At 43.0% G+C, this 14815-nt stretch overlaps 1 protein-coding gene across 8 annotated transcripts in view; it reads right to left on the reverse strand.

Annotated features, from left to right (window-relative positions):
• Window positions 1-282: 282 nt before the first annotated feature.
• The window catches only part of svila (supervillin a), a 96527-nt gene continuing 81994 nt past the window's right edge, over window positions 283-14815 (reverse strand). For all 8 annotated transcript variants that reach the window (XM_080793906.1, XM_080793907.1, XM_080793900.1 and 5 more), the window contains 13 exons: window positions 14493-14668; window positions 13549-13702; window positions 12448-12727; window positions 11408-11562; window positions 10090-10195; window positions 8698-8905; window positions 7641-7774; window positions 6537-6692; window positions 6108-6251; window positions 5471-5592; window positions 3175-3330; window positions 2400-2423; window positions 283-1157 (listed from right to left, as the gene is read on the reverse strand). In XM_080793906.1, the coding sequence (XP_080650032.1) occupies window positions 1071-1157; window positions 2400-2423; window positions 3175-3330; window positions 5471-5592; window positions 6108-6251; window positions 6537-6692; window positions 7641-7774; window positions 8698-8905; window positions 10090-10195; window positions 11408-11562; window positions 12448-12727; window positions 13549-13702; window positions 14493-14668 (1902 nt within the window). In that variant the 3' untranslated portion in view covers window positions 283-1070. The remainder of the gene's footprint in view (window positions 1158-2399; window positions 2424-3174; window positions 3331-5470; window positions 5593-6107; window positions 6252-6536; window positions 6693-7640; window positions 7775-8697; window positions 8906-10089; window positions 10196-11407; window positions 11563-12447; window positions 12728-13548; window positions 13703-14492; window positions 14669-14815) is intronic.

Genomic DNA, 14815 nt, shown 5'->3' on the forward strand with positions numbered 1-14815 from the left:
TCAAACACGCGCACACACACACACACACACACCCCCCTTTGTATTACTATATTTGTGAGGACATCAACATTTTAGGACGGTGATGCTATTCTTATGAACGCCACAACGCGTCGAGCGTGCAGATCAGCCATTTTGTCGGTGTGCGAAAATGTACTTAATAATTTGTACTCTTGATTATTTACTTGAGTATATACTGTGTCCGCCGCTGGCGCTGACTCGGCAGGACGGCCATCGCACCACTCGGCTCATGCCTGGCTTGGCCCGGCCCACTTCTGCCTTGTAAAAAAAACACATGCTTTTGTTGAATTAAAAAACATTCTTTATTTCATCCAATATTTTCATGGCACATGATATGGGGCACATGTTATGACATGATTGAAATGTTAGCATCACTGGTGTATTACAAAACTAACGTAACTAAAACTCATGAACGTGCAACTCGGAGCACGTGTAGCCGAGACGGCCATGACGGATGGGGCTCGCCGAAGCGTACGCCCAACGATGTCCTGCAAAAACCACGCCCATCCAGGTGAAAACACCTGGTTTTTAGGGAGTCCTATAAGGGGCAATGGTTGGTCTGTATAGTATACACATATGTACAATATGACATAACTACAGTCGATTCAAAAAAAGTGCCACATTAACACACTCGCACGCATTCACAGTACACACCCCTCCCACACACATGTACATATTTATAAGAGCATCCATTTACAGCTAGTCCTACGCAGAGAAAACCCAACACAAAAATAGGATAACGATGGAAAACCGACACGAGAGGTTCACACACCTCCGCTTAGTGACCGCTTCTCCTCTTCTCCTCTCCTCCTCATCCCTCCATTATTAGTTTGTTTTTTCTTTTCTCCCAGCGTTTGTTCAGTAGAGAGGCAGAACCCCGAAGGCTCTTGTTCAACCTTTGCAGAGGTTGAACAAAGAGGAGGGAGATCCGAGTAAGTCCAGAAGCGGTGGCCCGGCCCGGCCCGGCCCGGCGAGTCCTGCTCCTCCAGTCCAGACAGAACATAATCTGCACATCAGTGGTCTGTGATGTCGTCATGGTCAGTCTCGACCTTTTAGAACAACCCTTTGACTTTCTTCAGCTTACCCTGCTTCCAGCTGGCCAAACTTTCATAGTCCTCTCTCGTCATCTCCAAAGCTTTCTGTGGGAGCAGAGACACACGGGAGATATTCAGAACCCGCTGCACTAAGACACAGGGTCTTAACCCATTTTGACCTGAGATCAGATTCTAAAAATGTCTTAAATGTTTTCTGAAAAAGCTAAGTTTCTATGTCAGTCATTCTTCGATTTTTCAAAAATAGCAGACCTACAAGCTCGTAGCGCGCCACTCGGTGGCGCGCTATGAGCTTGTAGATCTGCTATTTTTCAATAGCTAAAGCATAGCATAATGCTAACACCAAAAGGGGTTCCCGCCCCAAAATGGGTGAAACGATTCATAGGATAATCCATAAAGTATTTGATCAACTAAACAATCGGTTTAGTTATGCATTATGTAAAGAAGAAGGTTCACCAAAATATGAACGCTTGTCTGCGACTCTGCGTTAAATTATTCTATATAAAATGTATTTAGGTTTTTGACTGCTGGGTAAAAAATATTAAGCAATTTCAAGATGCCCATTTGGCTTCAGATTACTATAATTGTGTAGTTTATAACCAGAGTTTATCATCATTCTATGGTCTACATAATGTACGTCGTACGATAATATCAGATTCATTGATTACGTTAAAAAATAGAGTTAATTACATTACACAATAACACAGGTGTTATGGATGAGTATAGTCTGTCTTTTTAATACCGTATTTCACAAACCTAATTTGGGGAATGCTTCCCAAAACTTGTCTCTCATCTCCCAGATGAGAAATGCAATGATGTCTAGTGTCTACGAGAATACACTCATGCAGATGAAAACCAACACGTCATTCTTTCCAACAACAACGTCCCGTCAGCTTGGACCAAATGATCACACATTCAAAAAACTTAAACCACACAACTTGTTTTGTAGCCTGGCTGTGAGTGAACAACATGCCGAAAAAACAACATTCACAAGTGAGATGTCATAACCAGTAAGCCCTATATCTTACACGTTGTCATATGATGGTGGTGTTGTTTGGCACAAAATACCCCATTTACAAGCCCCAGCTTGTAGATTGGCTATTTTTGCCATATTTATGAATATTTTTTGAAAATGTTTGCCTATAATGACATACCCAAACTAGAGACAGCAGGTTGAAAGTGCTTAAAGGTGTTTTATGGCAGAAACGTAACGAGTACGTTAAGATTTGAGAGAGAAAAAAAAAAGAAGAGAATTATGGGTAATGTAGTTGAATGACTAGTGCGGATGCTTGTTGTCGGGCCTGGCCATGCTCATGTCAGAAGACTCACCTTCCCATCAGCCCCTACAACACCCTGGAGGGTGGAGTGAATGGAACAGGGTTAAGTATCAGAGAGACAGGCAATGGAGAGAAGATGGCTGAAAACATAATGAAATGTGTCACGTGTGAGGTGGTGTCCCATGATCCGACAAAGACAAGAGGGAGTCAGAAATGAAGAGAGAGAGAGAGAGAGAGAAAGGGGATATTTTTGAGGAAAGGGTGTCCAGTCCACATGAGACAGCAAAGACATGTTCATATCATATCATAAACTGTTATCACACGTTTGACACATGTACACAGGGAGCCAAAACCACACCAATGACTCGCCACGCAACTCCTTGCAACCCAACGTTTGCGAGTAGTTGCAAGCTACCACAGTGCCGGCCCACCATATATGTAAACTACGCGACTACCTACGTAGGGCCCCGGCAGTTGCTAGAGGCAAACATGTCCTCAAAAACAAGTTTGAACTGAGCAGATTGGACTTTCCGTTCCAGAGATAACAGCCACCTTCACAGATATTTGAATGAGTTCTGGACGTTTTTATTTAATAACACAGGCTAAGGTCAGACGGTGATAAACTAGATACCCGAGTAATGTTCACTTTGAGCACCCCCCCCCCCAGCTTAGGGCCCCCAGATGGGAAGGGCCGGGCCTGTGCAACCATTATCCCCAATGGCAGTTGCAAGGAGCTGCATTGGTGTGACATGTCCTTAAAACATTGGTGTGGTTTGGGCCTTACTGTAGGTTACATCAGTATCAGTCACCAAAGTGCTGAGTCTCACCTGAAAGTCCTCGTCGGTCAGATAGACCTCCAGGCGGAGGGGGTCCACTCCCTCAGGCAGCGGCCGAGCCAGCAGGTCTGCCAGTGGGTAGGTGGTCTTACACAGCCTGGCGAGGACGTCTTCTACCAGGATGATCTGGTTACACACCTCTGCCTCCTGGTAACGCACATGCACACACCATTGATATACAGTAGCATACTTCAGACATTAAAGACTAAAAAGAAGAAAATAAACTATTTACACGCTTTTAGAGCATATCCATGGTCATAATGAATATATAATTAATTAACAATGTATGTCACTTTTTTCTTTAGCAGGGACTTAATGCTGATTTTGATGTTGCACTTCTGATGGTTCATTCATATGGTTTCAAACTAGAAAGCAGTTCCCTACGGAAACTGTGTGGGCTCGCCAAAAGACGCAATGTATATAATGTACAGTAGAAAATGTATTAAAGCTGAAGGAAAAGTAAAAAAAAAGAATGTATAAAAATGTGTAAAAAGAATAAGCATAAATAACTGCATAAAGCGGAATAAAGTATGTGGAAGTTGTAGAAGTGTTTTTAAAAGTTTTTCTTTAAATGAAAAAAAAAAAATCTTTATTAAAAAAATTCAAGTTTTTTCTTTTAAGTAAAAAAAAAAAAAAGAGGTTAAAGTTTTTTTTTTTTTAAGTTTTCATTTTTTTCAAAAAATTACTTTTTTTTCAAAAAATTACTTTTTTTTCAAAATACTTTTTTTTCAAAATAATACTTTTTTTTCAAAATAATACTTTTTTTGGAAAAAATACTTTTTTTGGAAAAAATACTTTTTTTTGGAAAAAATACTTTTTTTCATTTTTTTGCGTGCGTGCGTGCGTGCGTGCACTTGCGAGAGCTGTGTAAAGGCCAGCCAATAGGAAGACAGGGTGTGTGTGTGCGTGTGTACGTGCGTGCGTGCTCTTGCGAGAGCTGTGTAAAGGCCAGCCAATTGCACAAATAGCAGACCTACAAGCTCACAAGGTATCGCAGAGCAACTCATTGAGATCTTGTAACTTTAATGTCAGCCCTGTAATTAAGCCCTTATATGTCTCAGCTGTGGAAGTAAAAGACTTCCAAGTTCTATGCCAGTACTATGACTGGGAGATTAGAATGGTTCTGAATGGGGGAAAACTATGCCCGAACAAATTGCTCTATCGCAAAAAGTAAAAGTCGAATGCAAATATTTTTTTCGCTGTGAGTGGCCTGAGATATTGACGTACACCATGTGCGATTGTGGTGTTGGTACGATTGAAAATGTGGTTATAAGAGCGAGTTAAGAATTGTCTGCGCGATAATATCCTCGTAAGAATTATACAATGGAGGTCAATGAGCAGATTTGCTGTTTTTGTGTCACTTAAAAGGCCGTAGTTCACATTCTGTATGTCTCTGTGCTTTGGTGGTCACATTGTGTGAAAGAGGACATGTGTGGCTACAAAATGACCAAAGAACATGCGTGTAAAATGAATACTTTGGCCGGGACGACAATTTGTTTGGTAAATTTTCAAGGAAAGAATTTCAGTCTCCACACTCTAGTCAAAGAAGGCCCGCACTCTAAAATGGCACTAATTACACGAAACGGCCTGCGATTGAACTGCGATTTCGGAAAAACCGTTTAACGTATTCGAATATGGTTTGAACCACGGAAAAGTCCAGAGTCGTGTGAGCGTTCTAAAGTTTAAATCACGTTTCTACGACAAAGTATGCCAGAGTAATGAGGCTGCAAAAGTGAGCTTGATTTAGAGATAAATCCCATACATTGTCAATGGGAGGGAAAAACTATGAATAAAGTTAAATATTTTAAAAAGTATAAACTTTTTCAAAACAACTTTTTCACCAATGAAAGTTCAAAGATAGATGAACATTATAAAGTTTGAATGAAGTTTCAAAGTGAAAGTATGACGGAGTAATAAGAGCTCCAAAAAGTTAACTGTGAAAAATGGGACCTTTCTTCCATCGACTCTCATTATAAAGGATGTAAAAAAAAAGTTAAAAAGTTAAAAAGTATAAAAAGTATAAAACTTTGTAAAAAGTTGTATGCAAGCACACATCACTGCAAAGAGCTGAACAGTTTGAAGTTTGAACTAAATTTCTAGCATAAAGTATGTGGAAGTAGTAGGGTGTCAAAAAAACGGCGGAATAAAGAAGTATAAATATAGGCTGGCAATAACTAGTGTGTGCTCGCTGTAGCGAGCCCACAATAAATCGATGGACTGTTTACAGATCACCTACAAGAGAACACATCCAGTAGGCTATAGCCTGCAGTGTTAGACACCAACCTACCCTTTCTGTGATCTCGGCGATGTCCTCCCTGTGCTCCCAGCAGGGGAACATGTTGGTGAAAGTCAGAGGTTCAAGACCAGCATGGATGAGATAGGATTTGGGAGGCTTCTTCTCGTTCTTCTCTGTGGAAGATAATAACAAGGATTGTATATAGCACATTAATTGAATGGCAATTCAAAGTGCCTTACAAAACAAAACAAAACTGGGGGAAAAAAAAGAAGCCGACTAAGACAAAGTGCAACAGAAACACATTATAAAAGGAAAACAAGTGCATATTTTTTTTGGTCTTAGACGGAAACTGTTCACTTTAACCTTTCACTGTAATAATCGACTATAACGTTTCGAAACATTTCAACATTTCGAAAAAAATATTTTAGAAAAATCGAAGAACCACTGACATAGAAACATAGCTTTTTCAGAAAACTGTCAGGATGTAGAAGACATTTTGTTTCACTGCAGTGTTTGACTCAAACATGTCATTGTAACGTATCAACTGTGTGTTACAGTGACTGTATTTTCATTTTGTCATGCCTGCCACAGACAGCACGTCTCTTGGACAGTAGTGTGACCCACAACGTAGTCTCTTGGACAGTAGTGTGACCCACAACGTTGCCGTTGGCCATGTTGCGTACTGTACCTCTGCAGTACTGCAGCACGGTCTCCATGGCACACTTCCGGTCCTCGTCCCAGCGGATGCGTGCCGATCCCGTGCTCTCGCTGTCCTGAGGCCACCAGCCCTGCCACAGGTACACCTCATGGTGGTTGTCCACCAGGAACAGGGCTGGACACGGAGAGAGAGACATGGAGACGATAAGATCAACCTGATGATGCATATATACGACTAGGCTGGTCAGCATTTGTGACCAAATTTGACTGAGAGACTGCCATTGCGCAAATTTCAGCTTTTCACCAGAGGAGAAAAACTTTTTTTTTATTATTATTGTGTGTGTGTGTGTGTGTGTGTGTGTGTGTGTGTGTGTGTGTGTGTGTGTGTGTGTGTGTGTGTGTGTGTGTCTCTGCGTGTGTGTGGGTCTCTGTGTGTGTGTGTGTGTGTGTGTGTGTGTACCTGGTTGTGAGGCTGTGTACAGGTCTTCCTGGAGGTAGGGCAGGGAGTTGACCAGCTGGGGGTCTCTGGCCGGGTAGAAGAACTCCACGGCTGAGAACTCCCCCGAGCTGCTGCTCAGCAGGAAGAGGCGTGGCGTGAAGTTGAACCTCCCGGGGTCTAAAGGGTCAAAAAGGTCAGATTTTCAAATGTATTTTTTTCTTTATGACCAGATACAGGGAGACACTTAATGACGCACTGACGGACTGTAATGGACACAATTTGTTTTGTTTTTTACCTTCGTTTACCATCGCAAGAGACATGCAGTCTGTGGCAGGCATGACAAAATGAAAATACAGTCACTGTCTGTAACACACAGTTGATACGTTACAATTACATGTTCGAGTCAAACACTGCAGTGAAACATTGACGGTGAAATGTTGCAGCGAGATGTCGCTGTGAAACGATATAGTCGATTATTACAGGGAAATGTTAAAGTGAACAGCTTCGGTCTAAAGTTTGCAATGAATCACTGTAGTGACACATTTGAGTTTTTTGACAATGTGTATAGCAGAATGCACCCAATCCCAGCCAGGCCACAAGACAACAAAATATGCACTTGTTATAATGTGTTTCTGTTGCACTTTGTCTTCATTGTTTTACCCAGATTTTCTTTGTAAGGCACTTTGAATTGCCATTCAATTAATGTGCTATTATTATCTTCCACAGAGAAGAACGAGAAGAAGCCTCCCAAATCACCCATGCTGGTCTTGAACTGCATTGTATGTAGTCATACGTCATAGTACATATGACTATGCCTAAATTGTAAATTGTAATTATACACAACAGTACTTTTTCTTACTCTTACCTGGAAGCTTGTAAACTGTGCGACGCGTTGTGAGCTTGTAGATCGGCTATCGGCATGCAACCATGGCCTGTGTATTTTACTTATACTGTCTGGATCTCTTGTCCACTAGTCCCTTCCTAACATTTTAGTGTAGTTTTTATTTGTTGATGAAATTGTCAATATATTTAGTCTTAGTTAAAGAGAGTCATCATAGCTTAGTTTTCATTACATTTTCATCAGTGAAAGAATGTAGTTTATAAATCCCCAGTGGCTCCACCCACCTTGCAGCATGCAGTCGTAGGCCTTGCGGTCTCTCCTCCCCAAGGCCTCCCAGAAGCCAGAGGACTCTGCTCCCTCGTCAAACTCACGGACGGTCACCTTGCTGCTGCTGTGGAAGCCGGTTTCTAGCGGACAGCTGAAACAAAGACAACAGCGTCACTCACACTGAATTATAATAAATGCTAATAAAAGACATTTAATCCTTATCATCGTCATAAAGGCCCCTAGACTCTGGAACAGCCTACCAGAGGAACTCGGGTTAAACAGATCATTAACGAGTTTTAAGTCCCTCTTCAAATCCCATTTCTACAGGATGGACTTTTATCTCCTTGATATAGTTTGTAAGTTCAGACACAAGATATATCTTAACATTAAAAGAAGAGGATCCAAGGCACTCCGTTCCAGTGAGGTAATTTAAGAGGCATGGCAAAGAACATTACAAAACAAGACCAACGTGTTTCGGCATTCAGCCTTATATCTTTGTCAAGATATATCTTGTTTGTTATTGTCCTGTTGTTTTTCTATTATTATTGCATTATTGTTGTTTTATTACCGTTTTGATTGTTCAAGCACTTTGTAACTTTGTTTGTAAAAGTGCAAAACAAATAAAGTTGTATTATCATTATTATCAGTTTCTCACCAGTAGATACTTTTAGAAGTCTGGATGGATGACAGTTTTCTAACCCACACCACACAGTGTGCACGTCAAATATGTTTTTCTTTTTTGCAGAGGGAAAAAAAGTATAGCCGTGTTCTACTCTCACTGCTATACTACTTATTGGCTGCCGTGCGTGTCCTATACTCACAGTTCTTTGATCTTATTGGCTGCCGTGCGTGTCCTATACTCACAGTTCTTTGATCTTATTGGCTGCCGTGCATGTCCTATACTCAGTTCTTTGATCTTATTGGCTGCCGTGCGTGTCCTATACTCACAGTTCTTTGATCTTATTGGCTGCCGTGCGTGTCCTATACTCACAGTTCTTTGATCTTACTGGCTGTGGTGAGTGTCCTACTCACAGTCCTTTGATCTCATTGGCTGCCGTGTCGTGTCCTACTCACAGTTCTTTGATCTTATTGGCTGCGGTGCGCGCCACCTCCCGTGTGTGCGCCTGGGACTTGCAGCCGTGCCAGACGTAGATGAGAGCCTGGCTCACACTCAGCAGCAGCATGGAGACCCGCGACCGCAGGCTGTTGCAGTGACACGCCACCTCCAGCAGGTGGCCCTCTACTGCCACCTCCCCCCGCACGCAGTACAGGCGCCAGTCATCTGCAGAGGGACGGAATTTAATATGAATACATCTCTGAATTAATCGACCAGACAGATAAATGATAAAACTTATGGATCAAACAAATCATTAAAAAGAAATGACAGACGATCATAATTTTTTTTGCAGATCTACAAGATCTACAAGCTCATAGTGCGCCACCGAGTGGCTTGTAGGTCTGCTATTTTTGGAAAAATCGAAGAACGACTGACATAGAAACAGCAAACTGTCAGGATGTAGAAGACATTTTTAGAATCTGATCTCAGGTCAAAATCAAATGAAGTGTCTCACCTAGATGGGGAAATAACATTCTGCTGTTGTCACGCTGTTCAATTGTGCTTGAAATGTAATCATGTTAGGAAGTGCAACATATTGTGTGCAGGACAAAAATGAACAGAGGGCGTTCACCTCATAGAGTACTTGCAGGCTAGATTGTGCATTTGTTCCTTCCTTCCACAATATATGACAGACTATAGGGCCATATTGTTTTCTATGTCTGCGGACTCTGTGCTCTACGTACTGTAACCTCAACACAAACATTCATAAAGCACAATTACGTCGACCAAGGTCAATTTCAACAAACAAACTAACGAGAATGAGAGAAAATATTCAAACATGAAGAATTGAAAGAGGCTAACACACGTAAAACATTACACAACTGGAGTATAAAAAAAGGCTAGGGTTTACACACAGTCAAGCAGCGATAAAGCCTGGGGTAAAAATTGTTGTGAAAACAATTATCTTTATTTAAGAGAGTTCCAGAGTCTCGGTCACCTCTGGTCTTGTATCTGGTTCTGGCCAGTCGACCTCAGGGCTCTGGGCTGGGGTGTGTGACTGACTGTATACATTCTGATTATGGGGAGGCAGACCATATTGCTTTAAAAGTAAACATAATAAAATCTATTCTAAAACAGACCGGGAAGCCAATGGTGTGATGGGAGGACCGGGATGATGTGGTCGAGCTTTTTCTTGCCAGTGCGGTGGTGGGGGGGCAGACCTACAAGTTCGTAGTGCCGCGCTATGAGCTTGTAGATCTGCTATTTTTCAACAGCTAAAGCATAACATAATGCTTAAAAAAACCAAAAGGGGTTCCTGCCCAAAATGGGTTAATAGCGACACACCACTGCTGAATTGACAAGTCATAGCCTTCATAAATCCATGCATTCAAATCATGAGGTGCTCTTACTCTGGGAGCTGTCCTCCTCTTCCTCTCTCTTGCCCGAGTGGATGACCATCCCTCCTTTGAAGCACTGAAGATAACATGGTGGCTCCTTGCCCTGCAAGACCTGCACCTGAAGGAGGTAGAGAGGTCACACACATGTTCATGAGAGAGACACACAAACTTAAACAAAAATTATAGACAACTTCCATTTCAGTTTATTGCCACGTCACAAGTAAGTAAGTAGCCTTGCCGAGCCATGGGGCCCATAGGGGCAGGAGCCTATATCCTGTTTCTGTAGCGTGAGGCAGCTTGATGTACAAGTACACCCCCTGGACATGACGCTAGTATGTCGCAGGGACTTACCCCCCAATCCAACCCTTGATGCTGAGTGTCAAGCAGGGAGGCATTGGGTCCCATTTTTACAGTCTTTGGTATGACCCGGCCGGGGATCGAACCCCCGACCTCCCAGTCTCATGGCGGACACTCTAACCACAAGGCCACTGAGCTTTCACACAAAGTGAGTGTGAAACTATTTTGTCCAAGCTTCCCATTAATTGCAGTTACACTATATACAGTGTAAGAGTAAACATCCGTGTGTGTCGACTGTACGTCTGTAATCCACGGAACTCGAGAAACGTTCGCCCCACCTACTTCAGATTCGACACACGCGTTCCACACGCCCCACAGGGAGTGCAGTGCCCGTTGTCGAGTCGGTCGGACCCACGGTTGCTCTAGTAATATACCAATATGAAATGTAAAAGAACAAATCGAATATAACGTTTGTGACAGTGTTTCACAGTAAAGTAAGTTTGTAAAGTATTTAAGCCTTGCCGAGCCTTGAGGCCCATAGCAGGGCAAGAGCCTATCTCCTGTTTCTCACGTGTCTCAAGTGTGCATGGGAATAATAATTCATGGAGTAATTCCATGAATTATTACTTAATTGGTAGTTGAAATGAGCGAGTACCTGAGATTGTGCATGTAAGACTGACATCTAGTGGCCACATTCAGTAACATAACAGGTTTTAAAAAAAGTAGTAGAGCAGTACATTAGATCAGATATGGTTCCTTCACCCATTCTGGGCGGGAACCCCCTTTTGGTGTTAGCATTATGTTATGCTTTAGCTATTGAAAAATAGCAGATCTACAAGCTCATAGCGCGCCACTCGGTGGCGCGCTACAAGCTTGTAGGTCTGCTATTTTTTTTAAATCGAAGAACGACTGACATAGAAACTTAGCTTTTTCAGAAAACTGTCAGGATTTAGAAGACAATTTTAGAATCTGATCTCAGGTCAAAATGGGTGAACTTCCTTCGGTCAGAAACCCTGTCTGTGCAGCTCTTTACCTGCGCTCCCCTCTCCTCATCCAGCTCCACTGTCATCAGAGCCGACGTCCCCTTCTCACTGACGGTGGAGTTTCGTCCTTGCCAAAAGAAATAGCAGCACTTCTCCTTGCCGGCTCCCGCTGTCCTCATCTGATCTGGATTATGTCTCTTCCCCACTGAGAGAGCAGCAGGAACAGGTCATTAGCAAACATCAAAGAGCATTGACCAAAAAGACAAGAAAGAGACAGAATGAGAGTGCAGTGTGGTAACAAGAGAGATAGTGTAGATAAAAAAGGAGAGGTGATTGACGTTACTATAATCGCTAGCCAAGCTCTTATATGGGGACTAGATCACAGGAGGATAGGTGCCTGCAAAGACCAAAACTCAGAGAGAGCATCTGGTACACGTCTGTGTTATCTGATTTTCTTATATTTTATATATAAACAGCAAGCTTTCGGTCATCAGAACGGCCTTTTAAAGAAATATTCTTTAAAAGGTTATTTCCCAGCGATTGTCCTCTGTAGGGAACTCCGGAGTACATTTACATTTTTTTAAATGGCTTTCGGCAATGTGACCAATAAGTCCCAGAGCTACAGCAGAGGGGTCAGAGGTCACAGATGGGGCTAAGATAGGTCAGGTAGGTACAGGCAATGGGAGACATTTCACTAAACATAACATAACTCTACTTCACCATGTGGGAGGTACAGTATATCCCTCAAACTGTGTCAGGCTATGGTAGACGTACACTGACCTACTACACTTTACCATGTCTTGATTAAGCAGTATTGATACCTTTACTTTAGCTATTGAAAAATAGCAGATCTACAAGCTCATAGTGCACTACGAGCTTGAGCTACGAGTGTGTAGATCTGCTATTTCCTTTTAATCGTGAAAATGTGGCGAAATCCGTAAGTTTTTAACTCAAATCTTTGCTTCTGGGCGGGGCCGGGGGGTCCCCGAAAAAACATATTTTCAGATGGGGGTTTTAGAAGACATTTTCTTTTAGAATCAGTCCTAAATGGGTTAAGGAAGTACTTCTTCCTGGTAGCCGTGTCACTGACCTGCGGTGCTGACCATGTACTTCCACTTCACCACGTAGGTGTCTCCCTCGTGGAACTGGCCGATGCTCTGGCGCGGCAGGCGGCTGTAGTCAAACTCCAGGATGTGCCACACCTCCACGGCCAGCGTGCTGATCTCGTAGTTCCGCCTCTCCTCGCCCTCCACCAGGCCGTAGCCCCGCCCCACGTTGACCCCGTCCAGCACGGTGCGGACCGGCGCCTGGCGGACGGGCAGCATCAGGGAGGCGTTGTAGGCCCGCGGCTGCTCCGAACACGACTGCTCCTGATGACAGGGCGAAGGATTTAAAAACGTGGTGGATATATTGACCATATTACGTATATCAAGACATAGGAGGGAGAGGGAATGAAATGTCAAATAGTGGGGAGAGAGAAAGTTTTTTATCCAATTCTGTTGCATCCTGTGTCCCAGTCAAGAAGACGTCTACACATTATATTATTACATTATTTCTCCCCAGGGAAGAGATACCCTTTTCATTCTGTTTGTCAATGATGCTCCCTAGATCAGTGGTTCCCAAAGTGGGTTCCGGGGACCCCCAGGGGTACCTGAGGGAGTTCCAGGGGGTCCCCAGCTAAATGATAGTTTGGAACCAAATGGTCCATTATGGGTCTGTAACTCTGAGAGTGTACAAATGGACCCGTTACACTCAGAGTTAAAATAACAGTTATTTTACAATATAAATTGGTCCCAGAGATAGACATGCCATTAAATGGAGGTTCGTAGTCCCGTAGCCTAATGCATGTCAAACTGGGGGTGGTCCTTAAAATTTAACGGGTTGAGAATCACTGCTAGAGGCGTTAAAAAATCTTCTCTTATGGGGGTCGCTGGGATATCTTTTCAAATGGGGGTCCGCGGGGCTAATAAATGTCAATTTGGGGGTCCTTGACATGAAAAAGTTTGGGAACCACTGCCCTAGATTACCTGGTTAAATTCAGTAATTGGGTCAAGGTCACACAAAAAAAGGCCAAAATCGTTCAGCCATAACCTAACTTCTTCATAGATCGTCTAACTTATGTCAAACTAAGAACTAAATGGGTTCTGCCCCCACATCATCACCTATACTAGGAGAAAAGTCAGAATTATACCTTCTGTTCATTCACATGGTCGGTGCCGTTCTTAGTGGGACTGGGTGTCTTCCTGGAGTCACTCCAGTCCAGGAACTTCTCCTTGAACAGGGTCGTCTCGTTGTGTTGGGTTAGCCTGCCGAACACGGCCCAGTCGGGACGGCCCTGGCCTTTCCTACAGGTACAGAGAAAACGAGAGAATGGTTACGCAACTATACAAATTCATTCAACAATTCAACCAAAGGGGTATTTGATTGAAGCACCAGGCACACAGATAGTGGTTCTGTGGTGTGCATAAAGTAGTGTATCTGGTTACTGTTAAATATACATTATTGTATTGTTTTCTTTTTCTGTAGCCAACTAGGAGCTACGGACCGGTACAAGTTTTATATGGATCTAATAAGAGAGAGACAGTTTTCCTCAGTGGTGAGATGAAGCCTGCCCATTTATAGCTTGTGATGCTGTACATGCTAAGCTGTTTACACAGCAGCTGTTGTACAGCCATGTACAGTAGTAGATGACCACCGACACTGTGGGAGGGAAGAATGTAACATGGGAATGCACAGCCTCTGCTACTAGCTGCCCTTGGAGTAGTTGATGGAAACTTACTGTATGCATTTCTCCAAGTAATTATGACTTGACATAAAAGGACCTGGCATGTGTTTGGGTTAACTGTATGAATCAATTAATGCACTTGGGAATGCGTGTGTGTGTGTGTGTGTGTGTGTGTGTGTGTGTGTGTGTGTGTGTGTGTGTGTGTGTGTGTATTTTTAGTATGGCATGAATGACCTTCAGTAGTGTGCGTGCGTGTGTGTAATGTAATGTAAGATCTGTTGTAGTTTGTGTCTTTCATACTTCGGTATGAGCGAGTTGCATTCTCCAGGGTGTGTAATGTAATGTAAGATCTGTTGTAGTCTGTGTCTTTCATACTTGGGTAGTTGCATTCTCCAGGGTCCAGTACATACTTGGGTATGAGCGAGTTGCATTCTCCAGGGTCCAGGGGGTTGATGTCACAGTTGGTGTAGTCAAACGTCCCGTTCCACAGGTGTTTGGCCAGCTGGAAAGCCACCTTCCTCTGAGCCAACGTCACTTCCTTCCCATGCCATATGTACATCTCACTGCCAAAGTCAAACACCAAAACCTGCATAGGAAACGTGTCAAAGTGTCATGTTGATTAGGTGATGTAATGGCACTGGGTCAACCCACGTCTCTGAACCACTTATACAGTACGAAATTAGTGTTGAGACCATTTGGGTCCAACCTGGGCTTTTCCTCCAGAAGTGTAACA

The sequence above is a fragment of the Protomyctophum bolini genome (assembly GCF_963924005.1).
Source record: "Protomyctophum bolini genome assembly, chromosome: 21".
Lineage (NCBI taxonomy): Eukaryota > Metazoa > Chordata > Actinopteri > Myctophiformes > Myctophidae > Protomyctophum > Protomyctophum bolini.